Raw genomic sequence first — 26,630 nt, 5'->3', positions numbered from 1 at the left:
TGTTGATAAATGTATCCAAACAGTTGTTCACCTGTCTAATAAAACATTATAGAGCAATTTTGATGTTTTTTCATGGATAGAGGGTAACGCGAATATGATGTAATTAACAGATGACGCAATGGCACGGGACATTACACTGTTTAAAATAGCAAATTTCTCTAGATTTAACATTTTTTTAGAAACATTTGGGATAATGCAAGTACACGTCAAAAAAAATGAAAACATTTTGGATTATTTTAATTTTACATATTGTGCCTTTAATGAAAATTTAAGTTCTTGAAATACATCAACCAGATCACTCACAGATTCCCCAACAAGGCTCCTCGTAAAATTCTTTATTCATAAACTTGATGCAAGTTTACAAATATACTGTACATGGTCAAAATTCTCTTATAATGGAAAAAAAAAACACACAAAAAAAAAAACACCCCAGAAAGCATGCCAACAGTGTGAGCTTTAGAACCATTCCGTGAAATGGCACCAGAGACGAGCTTTGTTATTAGTAAATGTGAGGTTCACGTTCGGTGTGAAAACAAAAAACAAACAAGTCATTACTGTTCGGACAAGGAAACAAGAAAGACTAATCAGTCGAAGAAATCTTGGTCAATGCAGACAAGCCCAAGTCAACAACTCAGAGAACGCTGATGTACTTCTGAGATGAATAACCCCCTAAAAGGAACATCAGTCGGAAAGGTCTGCCTTTCTAAATCTCACCGATGAAAACCCAAGACCGAGCTCATCTCTGAAACAAGACAGCAGCAATTACTCGCAAAGCAGACACTTGAGTTACTCAAGACATTCCTGCTGTAATGGCTCTCTTGAATTACATTTACATGTGATTGGAGTAAAAGATTACATTTGCATCCAATGTTAAAGATAATACGCATCCAAGAGCTTGTCTGTTATGGAAGTTCAAACTCAGGACTGATCCAAGAGGCACAATCACAACATTCTGTGCAAATACTAAACCCAAATGCCCCAAAATATTTACAACCGGAAAAAAGTTGAAGTCAGAGGGGTCAGGCAAAAACATACGTTACATTTGATAGAGCACTCAAATTTAGTAAACATAATGGAAATCTGATGCATTTTTATAGCCAGAGTCGTCCAATCACAAATGGCCTTAAACACTTCTTACGATGGAACCATGGCCCCATCATAAAATACTAAACAGAGGCCACAGGAAGCTGTTGAAACAATCCCTTTCTTTGCTTTCGGGAACTAAAGAAAGTCCTTGAAGTGGATAGGTAGAGCAAACGGACCGAAAAAGCATTTTCTAACAAAATGGATTTTCCTGAGTTTTTAATGGAAACTGCAAGACGCCTTCACATGCGCGAGCCTTCGACAGCCAGTTTTATAATACAGTTCAAAACAAGACAAAAAAAATAGGGAGGTATGGTGTATTTTGACCAGTTCTCTTTCGCCCGTTAACGTTAAGACTTTATACTGGACGTTGAAATCCGAGAGGTAAAATAAACAATGCCTTGAGTTTTGTATGAATTGTCCATCGGGCATGGAAAGAAACAGTGCTCTTTTAGTGTTGTGCTATGACAAAAGTATTATTTGCGCTTTTGAATCCATCGATGCTCACAAAATAAAACTGACAGTATCGAAAAGGTTTTAAGGACTGCTGATCATGAGAGGTCCATTAGTAATGTAAACCTCAAATGTCTCAATCTGTAACAGCTGTTTTAATGGAGCAGAAATTATGAACATCTTTCAAAACAGGAAATAACAATTAAGGGTGGGAACAGGAAAAAAAAAAAGAGTTATGTTCATATCACTTATATAAATACAATTTAAGATATTACCCCAGTTATTTTGAGAAACATCAACCTTTTCCCCCCATTTTGAGTCCAAAAGTCCTCATGTGAAAACAACTCTGGTAATTCCCCCACTTCACATAAAACACCACATTTAAGACGCCTCAAATCCATTTACAAGTATACAAGTGGAGCTCTGTTCAACTATGGAGCCACGGCAAGATCCACTTCGCTTTTTTCAAAGCCAAAGCTTGCATTTGTCCATTATTGTTCAGATCAGCCACATGCTAAAAGCGAGCGCAAGGAAACTGAGTGGAGTTCATCCAAACGAGATCTGGAGCTAGAGTCGTATAAACGCCCCTTCTTCTCGTCCTCGACGTTATCATTAATATTAGGGGTTGCTTAAGAAGCTTGCGCATATAACTGTGGCAAATAATGATTCTTCAACAACATCAGCATTTAAACATCAGCATACATGTTAACTCAAAATGTATGGGGCGGGGGGGGGGGGGGGGGGGGGGGGGGGTCTCTATAGATACAAGAGCAGTGGCACATTGTCTTCACATTGTCTCTAGTTGCATCCATATCCTGTTTTAAGTTCAGTAAACCATCATTTAAAGTCCATGGCCCTAAGAACGTCCTTTAAAAGCAGACAGAGAGGATCAGATCCAGCATCTTCATCGAGCATCTCCATCTATGTAATAATCCTGAACAGAGCCATGCTCCAGTAAAAGTGATGAGGAAGCAACAAAAAGTAGAGAAAGAAAAGAAAAACACATCTTTCTCTCATCAGACCATTTTGAAACGCCATGTTAGATGCCTTATTAGTACCAAGGCTCTCAAAGTCCCATCAGTATAGAAAGAATGAATGAATATGAGAGAGAGAAAGAATGAATATGAGAGAGAGAGAGAGAGAGAGAGAGAGAGAGAGAGAGAGAGAGAGAGAGAGAGAGAGAGAGAGAGAGAGAGAGAGAGAGAGAGAGAGAGACAGAAATCCAGATGTCACGGGATATGGTCAAAGAGTCCAGCCTTGCAGGAGATAAAGGACGATGCAAATTTCCGAGCATTCCAGACAGCGAGCGAGAGGGTGAACGTGTCCCCTTGATGGTTTCAACTTACACGACATCTCAAGCTGAAGAGGTGAAAAACATTAGTAAAATAAAGCAAAGGTTTGACCAGACATCCCATGTTTGCAGTGGATCAATTCTTCTACTAGCCATCTTCTTTAGGAGGTGTGTACCAGCCTAGAGGAAAAACATCAGAAAACACATCTGACTGAGAACAGTTCAAAGCGCATCATTTCTGTACCTCATTTTGTAGTTTCTCCACCTACCATTCTTTTCATGAATCTGAACCAATGATTTGTATGACTGTTGTGCTCTGGCAAGATTGTATTGATTCTACACAAAAACAAAAGGGAAAGGGTCAACATTTCTGCAAGCAGATATTTTTGGTCTCTGTTCATGAGGCGGCCAGACAAACCTTATTTGCTCCAAATTGCACTCTGGCTTTCCCTTTGACTAAGGTGGCATTGATTTGCATGATGACTGACTCTATTGAGTAGGCACTGCTCCAGCCCTATGATCAATGCCACAGATTAGATTGATTTTATTTCAGTTTTATTTCAATAGTTAAACCTTAAAAAGGATCCAAACCTGTTTTGTAAGTAGCTCCATACACAAGGCTCCTCCTCCAAGAACATAGCTGGATGAGAAGGAAAAAAAATTAACAGGACAAAGCAAATTACAATTCATTCCTAACAAACCTTGCTTCTGAAAATTAACATTATTTGTATAAATGATATATTATATTTTAAAAAAATTAAAAGCTTCATGAAAAACAACATGAATTTATAATTAAAAACTTTACGACTGTGCATTCTAACATGCATAAGTGTTCTATATAAATCTATACAAGCGTAAGTGCAAGTCTTTAAATGTAAATATTAATACTGGCAATACACAGGTGCTCACCCTCCAGACAGAACAGGAGACACAACCCGTACAAAGGGAGGATCAAAAGGAAAGTTATCCTGCCATCCGAAAGAAAGAAAACAAAACTTCAGTTGGGTAATCTTGCATTTCAATCAAATTATCTTCAATCTGTATTTTTTTTGTACAAAAACGAAACAAAACAACACTAACTTTATAAGAGAAATTGAGCAGAATGTAGTCCATGCCTTCTTTTTCCTTCAAAACCTGCAAGTCGCTGTGTAACGGACTGTCTGGGTCAACCCTTAAAACACGAAAGAATGATTTTCAGTTAAATTATCATCAGCCTACATGTTATTTCATGTTTCATATTACACCATACTTACGTCCTTAACTTGACATGCCACTCATACAGGCTATCATTGACTAACTCCACTGAATAGATACCTGGAAATGACAGAATGGAAGAGTAAACAAACAGATCATACAGATCTGTAACAGTCTTTTCACTAGAACAAGATAAAACTAATTTTTATCTTTACCAGATTCCAAGATCAGATCACATACTTTGTGGAGAAGGCAAACTCAGAAATGTGTTGTGATGGCGGACAAAGCAAAAAAAAAAAAATAAAAAAATAAAAAAAAACCTGGGCAGGGGAACTGTTCTAAAATACAGGTAAGTTGTTCACTTAGAAGGTAACAGCCTACGTAGGCAGTATGAAGGTTTGGAACAGACACATGGAAAGCTCAAAACTGAAATTACCTGTCTTATAACTCTGTGATCTATAGATCTCCCTGAGTTCCTTCATGAGGCGGTCAGAGGCCTGAACTGAACCGGACACTGCACCCTAAGAGACCAACAAAACAGCATTTAGGGAACATATACAACACTACAAGGCGCAATCTTTCAAAGTATTCTCCAGTGGATAAATGACAGAATTTTTTAATAGAAAAAGCTGACCCAACTTGTAAATAAACCAAATCATTTTCTTTATTGCATTATATTACACATTACAAGGAGAGGATAGAGTAGCAGGGCTCTGGCTCAAAGTCTCTTCCTGAATTGACGGAACTGTCACTTGCGGATGAGACAATACTGTGTATATTGATATACTGTAGTTTAATACGAGCGCATCTGAAAAACAGCAGTGGACAGGAACGTGCATTATCCAATTTGTCCTAAACATGAGTCTAGCTTTATATCAAGGGGCTTAAAATAACTGGTAGGATATAACACATAGTTTATAGCGGCTTGCTCCGTCAGACGTGCTGACAGATAGATACTTGTGCTGTTTAATGTGTTTGAGATGTAGTGCTTTCCTCAGTGCATAACTTACATTTCACAGGTATATTCTTCATCTGTAAATGTTAGAAACGCGCGCAAATATTTCCACTTTGCTGTCAGGAGTGAATCTCCGCTAAATTTTACAGATTCCCGTGAAAGAGCTGCCGGGCGCATGCGCGACAATCAGACGGAGAGCATGAGAATAGGAGCGCAATGATTTTCACTAAAATATACATATTGCTAAAATATTTGTTGGATAATAAATTTGCCACATGTAGAATTTTAAACCTACAAGTAAGTTTATTTTTATGATAGCAGTAACTGTAAAGTGACTATTGAATTGTGGTTATCAAATGTAGGTTAATCAGTCTGTCCTCTTATTTTTTTTATTGTTTTAGTTTAGTGAATTTAAAGTCATTATTTATGTTTTTAGATTGTAATGTTACATTGTTAGAATGTAATGTGATTTTAACCCATTTTTGCACATTATATATATATATATATATATATATATATACACACAGGTCCTTCTCAAAAAATTAGCATATTGTGATAAAGTTCATTATTTTCCATAATGTAATGATAAAAATTAAACTTCCATATATTTTAGATTCATTGCACACCAACTGAAATATTCCAGGTGTTTTATTGTTTTAATACTGATGATTTTGGCATACAGCTCATGAAAACCCAACATTCCTATCTCAAAAAATTAGCATATTTCATCCGAGCAATAAAATAAGTGTTTTTAATAATAAAAAAGTCAACCTTCAAATAATTATGTTCAGTTATGCACTCAATACTTGGTCAAGAATCCTTTTGCAGAAACGACTGCTTCAATGCGGCGTGGCATGGAGGCAATCAGCCTGTGGCACTGCTGAGGTGTTATGGAAGCCCAGGATGCTTCGATAGCGGCCTTAAGCTCATCCAGAGTGTTGGGTCTTGCGTCTCCCAACTTTCTCTTCACAATATCCCACAGATTCTCTATGGGGTTCAGGTCAGGAGAGTTGGCAGGCCAATTGAGCACAGTAATACCATGGTCAGTAAACCATTTACCAATGGTTTTGGCACTGTGAGCAGGTGCCAGGTCGTGCTGAAAAATGAAATCTTCATCTCCATAAAGCTTTTCAGCAGATGGAAGCATGAAGTGCTCCAAAATCTCCTGATAGCTAGCTGCATTGACCCTGCCCTTGATAAAACACAGTGGACCAACACCAGCAGCTGACATGGCACCCCAGACCATCACTGACTGTGGGTACTTGACACTGGACTTCAGGCATTTTGGCATTTCCTTCTCCCCAGTCTTCCTCCAGACTCTGGCACCTTGATTTCCGAATTACATGCAAAATTTGCTTTCATCCGAAAAAAGTACTTTGGACCACTGAGCAACAGTCCAGTGCTGCTTCTCTGTAGCCCAGGTCATGCGCTTCTGCCGCTGTTTCTGGTTCAAAAGTGGCTTGACCTGGGGAATGTGGCACCTGTAGCCCATTTCCTGCACACGCCTGTGCACGGTGGCTCTGGATGTTTCTACTCCAGACTCAGTCCACTGCTTCCGCAGGTCCCCCAAGGTCTGGAATCGGTCCTTCTCCACAATCTTCCTCAGGGTCCGCTCACCTCTTCTCGTTGTGCAGCGTTTTTTGCCACACTTTTTCCTTCCCACAGACTTCCCACTGAGGTGCCTTGATACAGCACTCTGGGAACAGCCTATTTGTTCAGAAATTTCTTTCTGTCTTACCCTCTTGCTTGAGGGTGTCAATGATGGCCTTCTGGACAGCAGTCAGGTCGGCAGTCTTACCCATGATTGCGGTTTTGAGTAATGAAACATGCTGGGAGTTTTTAAAAGCCTGAGGAATCTTTTGCAGGTGTTTAGAGTTAATTAGTTGATTCAGATGATTAGGTTAATAGCTCGTTTAGAGACTATTTTCATGATATGCTAATTTTTTGAGATAGGAATTTTGGGTTTTCATGAGCTGTATGCCAAAATCATCAGTATTAAAACAATAAAAGACCTGAAATATTTCAGTTGGTGTGCAATGAATCTAAAATATATGAAAGTTAAATTTATCATTACATTATGGAAAATAATGAACTTTATCACAATATGCTAATTTTTTGAGAAGGACCTGTATTTATTACTTTTTTGTGTGGGTGCCAGTGAAAGTTTAGGCAGGGCAAGTAAAAACTTCAACCACTGTCCTGACTGGGCCAGTAGAAAAAAACCTTAGCGTTGGACCCTGGGTGTCAGTGCTATTTTGCATCAATCAAAAAAGCTGCTTTTTTAAAAGTGCTCCACCCAACCCCAAAGTTAAATAAAAAGGGTACCTTACCGAATGGACACTTACGTTCAAGTGGTCCTGTCTCTGGTTCTTTCGGATTTTCTCCAGAATTGCCAGATTCTCCTTCTCGATGCCATCGTCCTCCGACTTTTTCCCATCGACCGGTTCCTCTTTCATATCATAGTGGTCTAGATCTTCAATATCCTGCTGCCACAGCAACAAACAAAAGAACGTGTTAGGTATCAACTAGTCTTTTCATCATAACTGGAATCATAAAGAAGCCTTCGCACCCCCCAAAGCTTAATACCTCTGCCATTTCCTCTTCCTCCTCCTCTTCTGATGTCACTTCATCAGTTGTTCCATGCTGGGAACAACAAGAACATGAAACAATGTTTACGTCAGCTCAAACACACCTTAAAAACAGGGGAAAAGGAAGGAGTGCAAGAAAGCTATGTAGGTCTGATTTGGGCTACCTTCTTGTCCTGACTGATGGGTCCAGCAGGAAGAGGCTGATCCAGCATCTCCACATCAGGATGCTGGGGCAGGTTATAGAGTCGGCATAGATCACAGATCAGCCTTTTCAGCTGCTGTAGGAGCTGCATAAGAAAAAAAGGTAACAAACGGTGAGGAACTTTATTAGAGAAAAACTAACTAATATAAAACAGCTAATCTACTATAAAGCATTGGGTCACATATAAAAAAAAAAAAAGCTAGATAAAGTGCGTTCAGAAAAAGTCTCATCTTGACCGACCAATGTGTGGATTTAGGATCATTATGGAAAAGGGCTGCACGATTATAGAACAATCATATTTGGGTCAATGCATTATAAGGGCTCCACAATAAGGACTGTCCAATAGCCCGGCGCCAGCGTGATCAACGCTCGGGACAGTTGACGGAACTGCATCAAGCATTGCTTCATTGTTACAAAAGTTGGTAACACTAGGGCTGTGACGGTGGCAGTTTTTTACCACCGCAGTGGTAATGGACTAACCACTGGCGGTGGCGCGGTGGTTGGGGGTTGTTATATATATATATATATATATATATATATATATATATATATACATACATATACACACACCTCAATTAAATACATTTTTAAATAAAAGGCTCAAACATCCATTTCGTAACAGACATGCGTGTTTATTTCAGCACTTTCATCAATGAAACATCACACTGAAGCCTTAAAGCATTGAAATAAATATCAGTAAATAATATTAACTTAAATAATATAATAAAGTTAAATAATTAAAAAACATTTGCTTAATATTTCCACACAAAGACGCGTGATATAGCCTATGCCTACCGCTCTGTGCTTTGAGAGGGATCAGGGATGTGGGACACAAGCAGAAAAAACATCTCTCTCTCTCTTTTTTTTTTTAATATCTTCAATGTTTCCTACTTGTAAAAGGTCTGAAGATCGGATTTTATCTTCCACAAGGGCAAGACATTTAAGCTATGTTTGATTTTGCGCTGCCAGAGAAAGTTTAACTAAAATCACCCGCGCGTGTGAGACGCGCTTTACAAACAATCTTGATGCGCCATACCAAGTCTAATAACAAGCACAAACTGTGTTAAAAAGAATTTGATGTGTAAGTAAAAAGGTAGGCTATCTTTCCTACAGTATTTTTCTACTTTACCACAATAAAGAATGCAAATATAATAGGCCTAATTCAAAGCAAACCAAAGGAAGACACGTTTATAGCCCCCTGCGAAAATGGGTGAGACGTGAGTGAAGATTTGGGGAAAAGAAACAAGAGATTCCATGTCCAGTGGAATAACTAATGGAATATTGTTAAATTTGCTGATAATCCGGAGACCCGATCGCAAAACAGAATACAAAGCAGACAAAGCTTAAATTTATGGGCTTATACACAACTCTCTCATTTGTCACGAATCCAAATGTTTGGCTGTGATGTAACATTTAATTGCTAACTTATTATTTATTTTTTGTAAACGAAGCTTTGTGCTTCACTCCTGTCATAATATTCATGTAAAACAGCATTCACATACCAAAAAATAGGTTTTGGCGGACCACTGCGGTGGCGCTTTACAACTGCGGTGGTGCGGCTGTCAAGTTTACCCTAGGTAACACTTTACAATAAGGTTAATGTATTAACTGACATGTACTAACAATGAGCAATGCACTTGTTACTGTATTTATTAATCTTTGTTAATATTAGTTAATAAAAATACAGCTGTTCATTGTTTGCTCATGTTAGTTGACAGTACATTAACTAATGTTAACAAATACAACCTTTTATTTTAATAACATTAGTAAATGTTGAAATTAATAATAACTAAGATTAATAAATGCTAAAGTAGTATTGTTCATTCTTAGTTCATGTTGACTAAGGTTAACTAATGAACCTTATTGTAAAGTGTTACCCAAAAGTTCCTCATTTAATCATTTGCACACGTTTTTAAGCCTTGCCAATTGAAATATGGAAGCGCAAGACACAAAAGAGAACTCAATTCAGTACTTGCGCACTGTTTGAGAAGTTTTGTGTGCGCATACACCCAGAGCGCACACCCGGACGCTGTGTTGCAGACAGTGTGCGAATCCTAAATTGAGTTCCCTTTTAAATCTTCTTGCTCTTGAATGGACAAATTCACACAAAATTGTGTCTTAGTGATATTCCATATAAACATAGTTTGATATAACTTAAGTGAATGTAAACAGTTGAAAAATAAAACGCATGCGTAACAGTATATTGGATTGGTGCATTTGCTCAAAGTGATGGCAGCCTAATAAGCCTGCTGTGGTCTGCTTTAATAACAATCAAACACCAAAGGACAAAGTACATGACTTTAATAATACTTAATTTATATTAGTTATACTAGTAGTTTTTGGTGTCATAACCTTTATTTATTAAGGTTTATTTGAAAAAAATTACTTTGGTTGGGAACTTACAATGTCAAGTTCTTAGAAATGAACTCTATTCTTTGAAATAAATAAAATAAATGTGACAAACTATGATACCATTTAACAAAAGCTTGAATTCAATGATTATAATAATTAGGGCTGGGTAAAAAAAATATAGATTTCTCGATTTTAATCGATTCTCATTTTTACGAACCGATATCGATTCTTAAATCCCAAGAATCGATTAGGCTAGTCATCCTGTTTTCAGTTGATGAATGGATGGTCCATTGTGGCGCGCATCCCATTCAATAAACGCAATAATCTTTGTGCTTTGTTACTATTGATATGAAACAAAGTCTCAGATTTCAAATTACGTCCATTTTCTTACGAAATTCAAAAACATAAATACCGTTTTGGCACTGTGGCGTGAGATCGCTCTGGCGCAGCTCAGCTCAAGATAAGCAGCAGCGCGGAGCGCAAATGATCTTCTCTTCCGCCTTAATAATACCAGTTACAGCATGAAATAAACAAGAATGAGCATCTGAATGTGTTAAAAGATAGAGTACAACTTATCGAAATCTTTATTGTCACATGGAATCGCTGTTTCAACCGTGGAAAGACGTCAGTAAAACAGCTTGTAAATGTCATGTAACGTCGCATTTACCTCAGAAAAAACATATCCAGTGACCATGAACTCGTTAGTCAGCTAGAAAAATTAACTCTAGAGAAGAGCATTTTGCTAAATATATGCACCATATTACATATTCATTTTTTTTATGTTCAATATTTAATGCATGTTTGAATAAATCTGGCAAGTTTTAATGACAGCCACCATTTAATTGTTTATAATTCATATAACTTTATTATTAGAAAAATAAATAAAAGTGTAATTTAAGAGTTTGTATACAAATCAGTAAATCTTCACCTTCAATATTAGGCTAATGAAACAATTTTAATGATACAAACTGACTCCCATAGTTTACAGCATTGGTTAAGAGATTTGTTTTCCTTGAGAAAATTTGCCATGTATTGTACCTGATATCCAAAATAATCAATATTGAATCGAAATCGAATTGCAAGCTTGTGAATCGAAATCGAATCGAATTGTGAAATTTGGGACAAGATCCAGCCCTAGTAATAATGTCATTTCTCTTTCACCTGTGTACACATTTTAATCATTAGTATTTTCAAAAATGTTTCATACCAATGTTTTTTATTTCTATGATATCAAATCAGTTGCCTCAACCTGACAGTTTTGACTTCCTGAACTCCACAGAAATATCGAAATGGGTTTTAATTTAAAAACATTTTTAGGGAGGTTTCCAGGTCACTGTGTGTATGAATTGCATGTTTCATTTATTTTGAATAAATTGATAGATCTGGACAAAGATGTGAAAATAATAGTTCAATAGAATAGAAAATAATCAATTTTAATAGATATAAGATTTATTTTAATGTTTTTTTTTAAGGAAGACTCACATGCTGCATTTATTTGATTAACAATAATATTGTGAAATATTATTAGAATTTAAAACTTTTTTTTAGTTTCATATAATTTAAAATTACATTTATTCCTGTTTATTCCCATCATTACTCCAGTCTTTAGAGTCACATGATCCTTCAGAAATCATTTTAATATGCTGATTTGGTGAAACCTTTCTTATTATTATAAATGTTGAAATCAGCTGTGCTACTTAAAGGCCCACAGAAGTGCCTTGAAATGCACAGTGTAACTTATGTTGGCATTGGTGTTATCTCTTCTACTCGTCAATGCTGTTTCTAATGCAGAGTCTAACTGTTTCTCCACCATGTAGCTTTAAAATATAGCATTCTGTGCAGAATTCAAATGGGTCTGATGTACGTTTTCTGGTCTGCAGTAACTTGCGTATATGATCTGCTCTGTGCTATCGTCACTATGGACCAGAGACGACTGTGTCAGCGCTGCGGCGGTTCATGTGCTACTAACGCAAAACCAGACTTCATTCGCCCCGATGGAAACCATATTTGGACTGTCTGGATAATTTCCTATCCACTATAGTGCATTATGTGCTATTCACCATATAGAAAATAGCAATTGTGTAAACAAGTGACAAATTTCAGCCACAGCTTCAGCGTCTATTTATGGTGCAGGGGGCGGGACTCTTCAGATTCTAGAAAGCATTTGATTGGACAGAAAATCTAAACAGAAGCTGAAGTGCAGAGTGATGTCATCAAAATTGTTGATCCATATTGGCGGAAGTGAGAGACTCAGTTTTGAAAGCTTATATCTTATAAATGTGAATTTTGTCATTGTTTCGGAGGACACTAGCTTACAGATAACATTAAGGAAAACACATTGATACTAAAGCAACAAAAAAAAAAAAATCATGGGGACATTTTTGTAGAAACTTGATACATTTGTCTTTCAGGATTCAAATATATGTAGAAGTCTAACTGTCACATTACTGATCAATTTAAAGCATCTTTACATAATCATTTATAAAATAAAATAAAACTACTGACCACCAACTTTTGAACAGTAATGTACATTAAAATACTTATTTTGTGTTGCATTTTGATGATCACATCTCATTGAAATCTCATGATAGCGGAAACACCTCCTTACCAAAGTATTGCCTCTTCTGACATCCTCTAGCCGTTCAAGGACTTCGGTCAGACTTGGGTCATCGGAATCAACAAACCATATTGGTGGCGTTGAAGGGTAAGACTCCTACAAAAATATCAAGAGTTACAACATCAGCATCTTCCTAATTGCATCCAAAACCTTTGTCCTTTCACAAGGTTACTGAAGTCTGATCGGATCCATTCAGCCACTTGCATAAGAAGCCACATCAACAGCTGCCAAACCAATGAATCAAACTCATCTAAATGAACACCTAGAAGAGACCGCAGCAGGCCTGTGCAGTGGAGTGCGAGTCAGAGCTGATGTTGATGTTCCTGTTTCTGTGATCCATGTAAAATCATGTGAACATTATGTTCCCATCCACTACTTAGAAATCTCCTCCCATCATTGGAGGGTCAAGCTGATGGCGACGTGATTTGCTTCTGCTTGTCAGGATCACACACACTGACCTTACAGCATTGAACACATCAAAATATAAACTCTGCGAACTGACTGAACTCAATAACACCAAAACGGCAGGCAGTTGCACTGCAGTGGCGTTGCAGCGCGTTTTCATGGATAGTGAACGTTATGACAACACCTCTCGATAATCTAGTAGACTTAATATTCACTCAACATACGTGCGGATCGTGTCCTCTAAAAAGCTGTGAAAATGTCAGGAATCCCTCAAATTATTACGTTTGGAAATGCGCTAATATCGCTAGCACACACCGTTAGTAATCATGATAGCAATGAGGAATTACGATAACAATTATAATGCGACAGAATTAATGGATACAGAGTTGGATCATTTTAAATCTAACGTTACGCATTTCTTAAAAGGCCTCGCTAAATGAAGAACTTCGACAGAACAGCTAACGTTAATTAATTGCTAAATTAGGTAGCCAACATTATAACTAACTATTTACACAAAAGATGTGGTTTCATTACACCACGTATATTCAAAAATAGCATCTCAAAGTCGGTCTAGAAAGACAGCAACGACAAAAAACATTTTGTCCAAAACGTCGTTTAGCTAGCTAATGTATCATTTTGCTAAATTAGCACACAAGCGAATAACCTGCTAACTAACTTAATTGCAACATCCACGCGGAATAAAACTATCCGTTTTATTTAACTATCTCGTGTTATATATGATCAAATAAGCCTGAATATTAGCTAGCGAGTTTGTTTAGCTAACACAGTTAAAGCGAGAGCCAACGCAGTTAACTTTGTTAGCTAATCAACTAGCAGGCGAAATGTAGCTCGGGCTAGGAGTGTGTACTTGTTTATCTGCTATTTTGACATCCGTTTGAGGATATGTAATCGATTCTGATCGGTCTAAATGCTTTTATTCGCATTATCATGGCTTTAATCGAGTCAAAGGGGGGTTGTGGTGATGTTATTTCACTCGGCCTTGTCTTGTTCGCATGTAAGCTACACACGGCTGATGAATCTTACCGTGATGTTGCAGTGAATAATCAGCAGCTTTTCTCCTGTCACATTAAATTGGCAACTCAGTTCATCGGGCTTCCAGTCGATTATTCTGAATCGCTCATGGTTTGGATCAAAGATTGACTCCAGGAACTTTAATTCGGCCTTGAGCCCCGACACCGACATCTTCCACTCATCTCATCAGCAGCCAGGCCGCGGGGGGAAGGGACGCGCACGGATACTGCGAGCGCGCAGCTGATCCTAGGGAGAGTGTGTGTGTGTGTGTGTGTGTGTGTGCGCGCGCACAGCGGAGGCTGGAGGAGAGAAACAACAAAGAGGGGGTGGGGAGGAGAGGAGCACTAAAGACACGGGAGAGACCAGCAAACAACGCCCGCCAAACAAATAATGTGAGAGGGGCCACGGGGATGATGATGATGATGATGATGATCAGTATTTACATGGAGGCTGATGTTTTTTTCTTACTCGCATGAATGTCTTTTTTTTCTGGTCGACCATCCTGAATTAATAATAACATATTATCATTATCATTATCATTATCATTATCATTATCATTATCATTATCATTATCATTATTATTATTATTATTTATTAACCAACAGTAACCCGTTTGATCATCATATAAAATAATTCGGCTATATTATAATATCGTAGTAAGTGTTAATAATAATAATAATATATACAAACATATATACGCCCATGAGATCTTAGTAAGTGTCAATAATAATAATAATTATAATATTAATAATAGGTTAATAATAAAAAAATAAACAATATCCCATTTGATCATCACCTTTCACTAAAATAATTCAAGAAATAAGTCAATAATAATACATTAAACATATATTATGATATTGTAGCAAGTGTTACTGATAATAATCATATCATAAGATCTAAATAAATGTTAATTATATATATATATATGTGTGTGTGTGTGTGTGTGTGTGTGTGTGTGTGTGTGTGTGTGTGTGTGTGTGTGTGTGTGTGTGTGTGTGTTAAAATCATCATTATGTCATCATTATTGTTTGGTCAACTAGAAATTATTTGAGTAGGAACATCAGCATTTGCACCAGAATATAAAATAATTTAAATAATAATAATAATAAAAAATAATAATTGTTATTATTGTTATTATTATTATTATCATTATTACTATTATTACTAAAATGTTTTACACCTATACAAATGCTGTAATCAAAACCTGCTGCATATTTGGACTGATTTTGTAATAACTTTAGTAAGTGGTATGTTTGTGGGGGTCTGCTGTTGCTGTTTGTCTCCATCTAGCGGCGCACATAGTTTCCGCACAACTGGACAATTGTACAGATTCTACAGAACGTTACTTTATTTCCGACACATAGGTCCATATCAGTAAAAATATATATATATTATGCGCCTGTCTAAAATTGTTACTGAGCGAAATGAATACTACATGCTAAAGAGAGCGATTTTATAGATCATTGCGTTTATAGAAATGTTTCCTAATTGGCATTATGACCGAAAGTGTCAGAGAGAGAGAGAGAGAGAGAGAGAGAGAGAGAGAGAGAGAGAGAGAGAGAGAGAGAGAGCGCTCTGTTACAGTGATATGTAAGGATGAGCTTTTGAAGCTGCACTACTTTTTTTGGTAAATAGGTTTTTAGTGGGCGGGAGCAATTTCCCTCTATAGGTCAATGCCTTTTGATATTTAAAGCATACTTTGACTACAAGTCATTCAAAGCAACAAAGCAAGTTTGTAGAGGAGCGTCTGCGCGCCAACACTGACCAAACATGAAATATCTTCAGCTTCTTCCTCTTCTGCTCCTTATCCTTCAGAGCCACGAGGTCCATATGAACACAATTGAGAAGAACCAGGACTGTGCTTGGAGTTGTTCTGAGGTTTGTCAGTTACATATAGGCTATATATATGGAATAACGTTACAATGTTTTGTTTATTTGTTTGTTTTGTATAATATTAATTTAGTAATTTTGTTTTACTTTATATTACTTTGAAATTACTTGAGTAGAGCATAGCTGCGGTAATAACTTGATTTTTACAAGTTTAACATCAATATGCTGGAATTATGTATTTTCCTTGTGAAACATTTAACTAAGATAGACAGTGCTATTTCAGGATCAATTGCATATATTAATATTTCAAGTATGCCAGTTCATATTTATTTGAGCTATTGCTGTTTTATGTCACAAAAGAGTAGTGGCAGGTTAAATGGCTTTTAATTATGAGTCATAAAAGTATGATCTCATCTACAATAATAAAGCCTTGTGTTTGTAATAAAGAAGCATTAGTCGCAGTCTGAAGCAGACTTTGCGAATGTTTGCTTTGTAAGACTGAGACAAAAACATCCCAGGTCATTGGGTAGGCCAAGTTAATATTTTCGTATTCTTTTGATTACTGTAACTGGATACGAGGATACACTACACTAGACTCATTTGGCTGATAGCCATGGTATATTTGCTCTAGTAACCAGGAACTTCCTGAGGTGTTAGGAGTGAGTGGGAAACCCCTTGTTTTACAATTCTTACAGTACGTTCACATTTCCTGTTAAATGCATTTTTGGACCCATGAATGGGAAAGTAGTTTACATTATTATTACTCAATTTACTATTTTAAAAAAAAGTCAAATAATTTGGATCTCTTCAAACAGGGTCTACAGTGTAAACCCAGAGTTTACTGTGAGTATCTATCTATCTATCTATCTATCTATCTATCTATCTATCTATCTATCTATCTATCTATCTATCTATCTATCTATCTATCTATCTATCTGTCTATCTGTCCATGTCTGTCTATGTCTATCTATCTATCTGTCTGTGGCACTAACATATTCTGTAACTTATAGCTCCACTGTCAGACTTTCACTGCAGAGATCAGCCTTCTGTCAGCGGCGTGTTCAGTAATGTGATGTTGTCTACCGCGTTGTCGTGTGAGGAGAGGAAATGTTCACTCCAGCTCAGAATTGCAACATCCGTGAATGTCACTGGTGTGTATGATTCAGCTCACAATAATATTATATTAATAAAATGCCTTTGATATGGTACATGTTTCAAATGGAATAAATATACAATTTATTAATTGCTATATTTGTTGCCTAAAACAATGGTTTAATATTACTCTAAGATATACCTCTTATTTTTGAATGATATTTTTATATTTTATATTTTCGTATTTGTGTGTTACACAAATCGTTCAGCGTTTCATTATTGTTTTACTGATTCAGTTTAGCTGACATGTAGCATTATGATAACTTACCCTACTATGTTCAATGAACTGCATCCTTTTGTCAGCTGAAAAAGTTCAGCTGTTTAATTACTCAGGCCTAATGAGTCATGCTGTATTAAAAACAAAGACTGCGGTAACTCATCGACACAATAAATGCTTCTTAGTACAACTATCTTTCAAAACAACTTTCACAAAAAGAAGTTATTAATTAAACACTTCATAATCGGAAAGGTCGAACATTAACCAACCACATAGTGCCTTAATAGTTACTACCTTGTTGATTTAGCCTCAAATGTTATTTAAAGGAAAAACTGTGCAAATGTCACCACTTTGCTCCACCCATAAATAAATAAATAGGTTCTTATAAAGTTTTGGCCTGCTTTCCAGGTAATATCCGTGGAGTTTTAGTGTGTGCTGATTCTGCAGGGATGATAGGACATTGCCAGATTTATACATTTGGCAGAGTTGGCAGAGGAAACGCCACAGGAAAACAGGTATGAACATATTAAGCTACAGTTATACATCTAGCATAACCACTGAGCATTTATTCAAGGACATAAATCTGTCATTGTAATCTCCTGCCGTGTATGATTATCATATATTGTATAATCTGTTTCTACTTCTAGGTTGATGTGCAGTTTAAGTGTGTTCCTGTTAGACCTGGACAGCATATGTTTGTGACTCTCAAAACGATTCCCAACTACTGTACAGCCATGCAGTCACAACAACACATTGTTCCCGGTATCAGTATTGTGTTTTTTCTGTTTCTACCCAGCTGTACGTCCTCCTTATTCTGTTTTTCAGCAGTCTAAATGCTCAGACACGTGAGTCATGACATGAATAACAATATCTATTGCCCTTTTCCTTTAAATGACAGAATGCAGTCATGAAGGAATCAGAGACTCAGTTGCAGAGTGCATCAGTAAGTTTCGTTATTATGATGTCAGTACAATGATAGATAGATAGATAGATGGATAGATAGATAGATAGATAGATAGATAGATAGATAGATAGATAGATAGATAGATAGATAGATGGGGGGCTAGACAGACAGACAGATATGTCAGCATGTAAAGCCTTAACTGTTTTGTCATTTTGTTGCAGCTGGGAAACTGGCATACACTGTAGATAAAGACAGGAATACATTAATAGTGAAAGTGACTAATGCTCCAGAGCACACAGATTTCAATCTCAGGCTCTGCCACAAACGCAGTGTTATCTGTGCAGGAGAAGGACCACACAGAACGGTAAGAAGAGCGAGCACACTTTCCTTTTAAAGTTCCTCAAAGACTTTGCCATTGATATTTTACCCTTTTGTTTTGCATTATGTTTTAGATAAAACCACAACATCTGCAGAAAAGTATAACGCTTCAGTATTCCAAAGCATTACCCTGTTTGTGCATTGAGGTATGAAAGCTTTATTTAATAGAAAATTATGTTCTGAATGTGCAATCTGACTGTTAGAGAATGAACCGATGATTCCCACAGGGTTGGCCTGCCAGAGTAGATGCACGGAGAGTTCAAGTGTGTCCGTTCAAAAACAGTGAGTAAAATGTACAATATTCAAAACAAAAGCCATTTGACTTTTAGATGTTTTCGATTTTTCAATTTACACGACAAAAAATGTTTTGTGAGGTAACCTACAACTTCATAGCCAGTGGCAACATCTAAGTTAATCTTCAGACCCGCCTCAAGACTGAATTTAAAAAAAATCTAGCATTGGCTTGCTTATTTGCACTTGGTTGTGTTGTATCTGTATCGGATTTCATATATAGTTTGCACTTGCTCATATTTGTAAATGGAGTACTTATTTCTTATTCAAATTGACAGGTTGCCAGGGGTAAACCCTTAAATTGATAATTTCATTTCCTCACCCTCATTTCAATTTAAACCATTTCAGTTTCTTTATTCTGCGGAACAAAAAAGAAGATAATTTGAAGAAAGTTTCAGCTGTGTATGTCCTTACAGTGAAACTCAATGGGGTCCAAAAAAGGACTTCTCTTTCATTGTGTGGACAAAAAAACCCCACTTATATTATTCTGACTAGTGTGTCATCAGAGGCCTGTTGCATGAAGCTAGTTAAACAAACTAAGTTTCAGAGTAGGTTTACAGTTGACAAATCCAGATAAATCCAACCTGGTTCAGTATAAACGTTCTTTGTCATCTCAGGTTTAATCCAAGAGTTTATGATTAACTCTGAAGCATGTGCACCTGAAAGTGTGACACGTGCCACAAACAGCCAATCAGTTTGATTCACTTCTCGCGAGTGAGCCGGTGGAATTCACTTCTCTGCTGAAGATTAAGAGATCATTATTAAAAAATACAATGAAAATAAATGCATTTATTACTTGTTGGGACCAGACTAGCCACTTCCCAGGTAGTGGCTAATGGGGATCCAAATAAACAAATAAATAAACATGCTTGGCATTCGCTTGTGGCATTATGTCACCCATAACGAACTTCGGTGCAAGCTATCATCATCCCTTTGGAATATGCTCTTCGGTCATTTTTGACCAAACATTTTTATATTCGTTTTTTTTTCCCGCATTTATTCTTCATCGGAGTTGTACAGAATGGGACTTGCTATGTAAACACAAAAACAAATGATTCGAACAGGTTAAATAGTCCTGAAAAAAATAGTCACACTTGTGCTCCTCACGGTCAAAAAAGACTGCATTGGAAATGAATGAGGGACGAATTTCATCTAGTGAAAACTTTTGGTACTGCGCCCAAACAAAATCTTACTGAAAGCTAATTTTTTGAGATATCAGGCTCAAATTTTGAACAAAACTTGTTTAGATTTATGGCTTTGATTTTCTCATAGTTTTAGAGTAAAAGATGTTTTTGAAAATATATATTTCATATAAAAATTGAAAATAGTATTTGTGCACATTTTTCATAACGATAAACGTAAAATTCTTAAAAAAAACTTTTTTTTATGTTTACATTTTTACAACTATTTTCACTTCAGTAATAATCTGCCAAGTGTCGTTTTTGAAAAGAGATCAAATTTAAGTCTGTGCTCTAAAGCATTCAAGATTTACGTCAGTTTAAGCTGGACATTAAATTTTCAGGTCGATGCTCAAAATACAGCGAAAATATAATTTAGTACCATAAAATCCCCTAAAAATACAAAATATGAAATAAAAAACATAATCGAACTAAAATATAGTACATTAATTTCATTGAAATAAAAAAATTTACTTAACACGCGAATAGCACCAGAGGGTTTATACATCCAACTGCGCTGGGTCGGTAATGTTATCAGATTGTCTTCTTACCGGATGCCACTGTTGCTTTATTATTTGGTGAGCTCCCGCAAGGACAGCAAACTGTGGACCGCCCTAAAAAACACATTATATAGATGATCTGAAAGTTATACCGAAGGCCTATGTAACATCCATCGAAGGTCTGGCGGCTCACAGAGTCCACCTGTAAGACCGGTCTTGATGTCTAGGAAGCGGCCATGTCCCAGGCGGCAGTGGAAAGCCGCAGCACAGGCATGCATGCTGTACTTTCCACCCCAAAAGGGTCCGAAGTGTCACACGCATCTGCACCTCAGAGTTCGGTCTCTGCAGTCACTTACGTGTTCACTCTAAGACTGATCAATAGCAATGCATCGTCTCAAACTTACCTGGGTAGCAATTAAAACCAGCTTTATGCAACAGGCCACAGTTTTGCTACATAATGTTCGAACATGGATAAATGTGTGTTATTTGAGTTCACGTTGTGACACTTGAGCTCTTTATAATCTGTACTTGTGTCTTCTGAATGAGAACATGTTTAAACCTGAGCAGAATTAGGGAAGTTTTGTTGAGAGGTAGATTGAGAACTGAATTAATGGTTTGGGAAACGGTGAGAGTGTGTTACTAATCAAGAAAAACTGTAAATCACTATGGACAAGAGAGATTTTGATTATAATTGGGATTTTAACATATTTTTGTTTAAAATGCAGATTTAGAAGAACTGTGGTCTGGGATAACCTATGACTTCAATAAGGAGGAGCTGATATGGGAGCCGCTGTGTCCTGTCAAAGTGTCAGTTTCTCTATGCCACGTTGATGGAGGAAAAAGCTGCCGTGACCTCGGAAGTGTTTTTCATTCAAAGGGGGAAAAAGTATGTTCTTGTCCTCTCTGATCCTTTGTTCCTTTTCATTACATCTGCAGTTAAAGCTGCTGCTGATTGTCAGGAACCCTTTAATCATTTCTTACTGTTTTTACCTCAGGTGATATTCTCCTCTGTGGATCCACACCCTACTCTTTGCACGAAGGTAGAATGTTTTTTTATTGCTTTTCTTTCACCCAAAAATAAAACTTTTGTCAGAATTTACTCAACCTCATGATCCTAAACGTGTGGCTTTTATTTTTCCCTGTAACACAAAAGGAGAAATGTAGCAGTATATCCCTGCTGCTCTATACTAAACAATGAAAGTGGTGGGACTAGAGTTGTCATGTTACAAAAATGACAAAACTTTAAAACATTATAGAAGTTGTCCATGACTATCCTGCGCTATATCCATATTTACTTTGCGGTATATTACAATTAGCTTTAAAGATAATGGTAATCGTATCTATAGTTATCTAGCTACATAGCTATACCGGCGGAGAAGGTTTTCTGTGATTTTCAATGAAAAACATCTTATAATTTAAATTATGGTTTATTCCAGAAAACTAAAACTATCAAATGGCTTGGAACTTACCACATAAGTTGTGAAGACATGAAGATAGAACTTTCATTTTTGGGTGAACTGTTACTTTAAATTAATGGTCATTGACAAATAATGATGTCATTGAAAATGTATTATTGTGTTGGGTCAGAATTTACAGTAATGACGTTATTTATGTTTATATTTTTTTATAGTTTACTACTGAAGTGGGGACTTGGATTAAGTGTCCTTTTGCCAAAGGGAATTTCTCAGGTATACAAAGCGCTACCCCAGCAAACTTTTAAAAAAATGGTAGATAAACGTCCAATTAAAATGTTTTTAAAAAAAAAAGTCCCATGAACATTCTTTAAATGTTACTGGAAGAATGTTTACTCATAACTCACTGCCAGAACGCCCTGAGAATGTTCTCTGTTAGCTAAGACATGTTTAACAAGTAGTTTGTTTGTTACACACTGTATGATGGCTAAATGACTTTAATGTTTTATCCGAAAAGTCTGGACAGCAAAGATGACATCAAAAAATGGTCAGCAGTGGGCAGAGATATCAACATGGGTCAAAGCCAACTTCTCAGTGTCAGTCTGTGAGATGAAACCATCTTCTAAGTGCAAACAAATCGAGGGTAACAAGTCCCAAACCCTTTCTGTGGTAAGGAGACATTAGCAGGATTATCAGCATGTAGGATTAGTTCTAACATCTTCCGAGCAATTGTACATGATGTCATACAGATGTTTTTTTTTTCATCATTTAGTTTTTCGGTACTCTCCCATTCATCTTAGTAAACCTTGAGGCTTTCATTCAGGGCAATTCCCCTGTCAAAGTAAAACTTTTCACCTGGTTTGTACCTGATGACATGAAAAAGAAAAGGGTCTGTTCTAAGGAAAACTCTTGGCACAAGGGCAGTCTTGTTTAAGCTTGTTTGATTTCACGGCGGTTCTTATTTGTTTTCTAGGACAAAATGAAGCGCACAGTTTTCAACTTGTCTAAAAATGCATGTGAAGTGTGTGTTTGCATCCAGGTAAGACAACAAAGAGAGTGACAGTGCTGATAAAACCTGTTGGATTTATGTAGTTTATGATTTATTGATGTTAATTGTTTCATGTTTTCCTGTGCAAAAGGTCCAGAGGGTAGATGTGCACTTCTCAGTCCCTGTACTTCAATGCGACTTGCAGTGTTGTAAGTACATATAGCCTATAATGGTGATACACCTAATCATAATGTCAAGTAGTTCAACTACAGACAAGCTAATCTTAAAAAAAATATATTTTCATGTAGCTACAGTGCACTACAAGTTTCAAAATAGTAGATGACTTCCTTGTGGCGGAATACAATGTGGGGAAAAACATAGCAATGCAGCGTTTATTAGTGTAGCATCTTACTGCTATAGCTTTTTGAAAACAGTTAAGCTAGTGTCATGCTAATGAAACTCTGAGTTAAGTGCGTCGTCTGCAATACATTTACAGCTACTCATACTTTCAAATAGTTCAGCTACAGTCAAGCTAATATTTTATTGTGGTAGCTGCTAACAGAAAATAGCTAAATTATTGGTATAAAACAATGGTGTGAATAATCAGACAATGTAAAGATTTTCCTTACTGGGATTTTCCTAATTGCGAAACAATTTTGACAGCTAAATAAGTGTCATGCTAATAAAATTGTAGTTATAAGTACCGTCATCTGCGATACAGCTACAGCTACTCACAAACCGCTGTGCAAATTACAGTAAAGTTAATCTTTTAAAAAATAGTAACATGTAGCTACACTCAAGCTGCTAAAAAAGTAGCTATAACTACATTATAGTTGTGGCTACGATAAAATTGGATGAAAAATAAAGCAATGTAGCATTTTGCAGTGTAGCTCCTTACAGAAAAAGCTATACGCAGTGGGAAAACTCCTTTTCTCGAGAATATTGAAGCCATTATTTTAAAACGTAGTGCAGCTGCACAGCGAGCACAGAGCAGAGCATCTAGCTCGCTCATTGGCTGTGCTGCAGCAACTACACGAACCTATGTTCTGACGCGCCCTGGGCGTGAAGCGACCCAATTGGTTCGCGTGTCTCAGCCGCCTCGCGTTCGTGCAGTTGCTGCAGCACAGCCAATGAGCGAGCTAGACGCAATACTAATAGATGCAATAGTTCTCTACTCTCTCTCAGGGAACCGAGGTTACGTTAGTAACCGAGTACGTTTCATTTCAATGAAAATGTAGTTAGTTGTGCCACTTGTGATGTTTTACTTTTAGTTTTTACTGTATTGCCACTGTTTACGCAAGACCACAAGCTATTAAGGATGTGCATTTTGTTGTTTAATCACAGTAAATTGGTGTCGTGACCAGGAGAGAAGTCACTTTCAGGACATTGAGAAGATCTTACTGTCTGCTGTCATTTTTCTGACAGCGATCCTGGCAGCTGCCTTGTTTGGTAGATTGACAATCAAAGGTAAACTGACAGTGGTTTGACACACCTGTTGCCGCTGGCTTGAAGGAAATGGTGAGATTGTTGTTGGTAACAGTACACATTTGGTGTGAGATGAAAGAATCTACGACAAAAGAATTCTAAATATAAGTTCTAATTTAACGACCATTTCCAGTCAAAATGCCAGATGGAAGGCTTCAACTCAAGTCAAATAATAGTAGACCTACCAGTTCCAAACCTGCATTTATGCGAGAACGAATTGGGTGTGGACTTGTTGCAACAAAAAAGATGATAATCTCTGATATACTGGTTGCTAGACTCCCGTTGCTACTGTTAGTTTTTCTTGGAAATATCTTGTGGTTTATTTTTGTGTGTTTGTTTCTGGTTCAATAGATGGGGACAAGAAAAGAAAAGCATGGATGAAACTGACATGTCAGGGGACGGTAGGTTAACCAAGAAGATATGATGGATAATGAGTCATCAGTATGCTATTTACTATCTATGATTACAATCATATGATTCATGGCATCCCCTGTGTGAACAGACACGATGAAGCCAGTGTTTACATATGACATCCTTTCAACTTTTACCTAATGTCTTATGTTCCTTTTGACAGAATCATTGACATGTCTGCGCAGCGAGGATGTGGATTATGGGACAGTTCTCGATGAAGCATATCTTAAAGTTTTGTTTTGTTTTTTACTGTAAGGACTGAAACTTTAGCATAATTTGCATGTCTTGTCTGATGCACACACGGAAGTTGTAACATCTGAGTCATGCATTTAAATACATTTTTTTCAATAATGCAAAAGATGTTTTTAGAGTTCATAACATGCAATGTATTAGAATGCCAAAAAATAACTTTACACACAGATTTTAAAGCATTTCTATATAAAATGTACGTTAGACTAATATAAGACTGAACTTGTGTGACTAATTGTTTCCTGTTACTTCTTGCTTTGCATAATCAAATTGGTTTGCTACCTGTGAGCTACTACTTGTGTACAGCAGAGGGCAGAGTCGTTCACAAATGAATGTAGGTGTCAGCAGTGTGAATTAGCTTTTGCTTCTCATGTTGATATTTCTCTCACGTCAGGCTTGTAACTAGGTCACAAATGGGTGGTCAGCCTACAGACGCTTGTGTAACCCTGTCTGTTGGTTCATTTCCATAGAAACTTTTGCGACTGCATATGTTCCTGTGTTGCCTTTGCCGTCGTCATTGTTTATAAATGGCACACTCTTCTCTGATCCTGAGGATGCAGGGATTCTGGATGAAATTCTTGGATGGTGCGGCTCTTTGCCGATGGGAGGGGCCTGGTGAAATCAGCTCTGGGGTTTACTAATGAAAACATTCTTGAAGGATAGAGTAATGCCCAAACTGTAGAGCTCAATCCCAGATATAGGACAAATTCAGTTTTGGGGAGATGCCACCATCATCCATCTCAGTCAGAGATTCTATTGTGTTTTTATGAGCATAAATGGGGCGTTTTTTTTTATCATACCTAGAGTTCACAGGGTTTAGCTCACCGCGTGGTATGCGGGCGTTAACGCAAGGGAGTTTTGACTGATGTAAACACTGTAAAACAAACCCATGTGAAAATTGTTGGCCCCAATGACCTCATTGCTGCCTCCAGACTCCACCTGCTGTCTGCGAGGCTTTAGCTGGGAGTGAAGCATTTTGATACTTTCCATACGGACCAGACTCCTACCTTTTCTGTACCTCCCTTACAGAATGTTCGACTGATTGTGCTGCTGCCGAAATGTGTTTGGGATAAAGGGATAAAGCACTGAAAAAAAGAAACAGAGACAAAAGCATTTGCTGAGTTGTTGTATGTTTAGCTACTTCCACTAGTGACCGCCTGTGACCTTTTTGGTTGAGGTCAACAGCCACCAGCCCTGTCCTCTAACCTTTGGGTTGGTCAGTTTTATTACCATGGACTCAAACCATCTGTTGGTGTTTGAACCTATAAATCCCAAAGCAGAGAGTATAATTCCATTCTCACTTCAGAAAATGCTCACTTTGTAGTATTCAAAAATCAATACATTTCAGTATTTGATGTGGAACTTCCTTTGTGACTGATACAATTGTATGTTTGAAAATTGTATATACTGTATTGTATCGTATGAATGTGTTATATGAATGAAATCCGGACTTATCACATCCA

At 37.1% G+C, this 26,630-nt stretch overlaps 2 protein-coding genes across 7 annotated transcripts; one reads left to right on the top strand and one right to left on the bottom strand.

Moving 5' to 3' along the window:
- Nucleotides 1-320: 320 nt before the first annotated feature.
- Nucleotides 321-14,343, bottom strand: ube2q2 (ubiquitin-conjugating enzyme E2Q family member 2). 4 transcript variants are annotated; one of them, XM_077210950.1, is made up of 13 exons: nucleotides 14,185-14,343; nucleotides 12,727-12,831; nucleotides 7,729-7,851; nucleotides 7,563-7,619; nucleotides 7,307-7,462; nucleotides 4,458-4,542; nucleotides 4,081-4,141; nucleotides 3,908-3,998; nucleotides 3,737-3,795; nucleotides 3,419-3,467; nucleotides 3,246-3,341; nucleotides 3,097-3,163; nucleotides 321-3,007 (listed from the first exon to the last, which is right to left on the bottom strand). In XM_077210950.1, exons 1-13 carry the CDS (start codon nucleotides 14,341-14,343, stop codon nucleotides 2,976-2,978), a joined length of 1,140 nt encoding a protein of 379 aa, XP_077067065.1. In that variant the 3' UTR covers nucleotides 321-2,975. The 4 variants fall into 4 exon arrangements, with proteins under 4 accessions (XP_077067065.1, XP_077067067.1, XP_077067066.1 ...); XM_077210952.1 differs by having other exon boundaries at nucleotides 7,322-7,462; XM_077210951.1 differs by having other exon boundaries at nucleotides 7,307-7,459.
- il17rel (interleukin 17 receptor E-like) lies at nucleotides 12,903-26,630 on the top strand. Of its 3 annotated transcripts, none has more exons than XM_077210947.1 (19): nucleotides 12,903-13,075; nucleotides 15,988-16,050; nucleotides 16,818-16,845; nucleotides 17,013-17,153; nucleotides 17,780-17,886; nucleotides 18,019-18,133; nucleotides 18,270-18,314; nucleotides 18,497-18,639; nucleotides 18,728-18,799; nucleotides 18,881-18,935; nucleotides 21,348-21,508; nucleotides 21,618-21,662; nucleotides 22,253-22,310; nucleotides 22,552-22,703; nucleotides 23,008-23,073; nucleotides 23,174-23,231; nucleotides 24,367-24,489; nucleotides 24,859-24,908; nucleotides 25,082-26,630. In XM_077210947.1, the coding sequence occupies exons 1-19, from the start codon at nucleotides 12,971-12,973 to the stop codon at nucleotides 25,088-25,090; spliced, it is 1,596 nt and encodes a 531-aa protein (XP_077067062.1). In that variant the 5' UTR covers nucleotides 12,903-12,970; the 3' UTR covers nucleotides 25,091-26,630. The 3 variants fall into 3 exon arrangements, with proteins under 3 accessions (XP_077067062.1, XP_077067064.1, XP_077067063.1); XM_077210949.1 differs by lacking the exon at nucleotides 12,903-13,075 and adding an exon at nucleotides 14,137-14,564; XM_077210948.1 differs by lacking the exon at nucleotides 12,903-13,075 and having other exon boundaries at nucleotides 15,845-16,050; nucleotides 24,856-24,908; nucleotides 25,082-25,276.

This window comes from Siphateles boraxobius, unplaced genomic scaffold, assembly GCF_051911475.1.
Source record: "Siphateles boraxobius isolate OS27281-9 unplaced genomic scaffold, OSU_SipBor_1 65, whole genome shotgun sequence".
NCBI lineage: Eukaryota > Metazoa > Chordata > Actinopteri > Cypriniformes > Leuciscidae > Siphateles > Siphateles boraxobius.
Note: the sequence above shows the minus strand (reverse complement) of the source record. Positions and strands in the feature narration are given on the sequence as shown.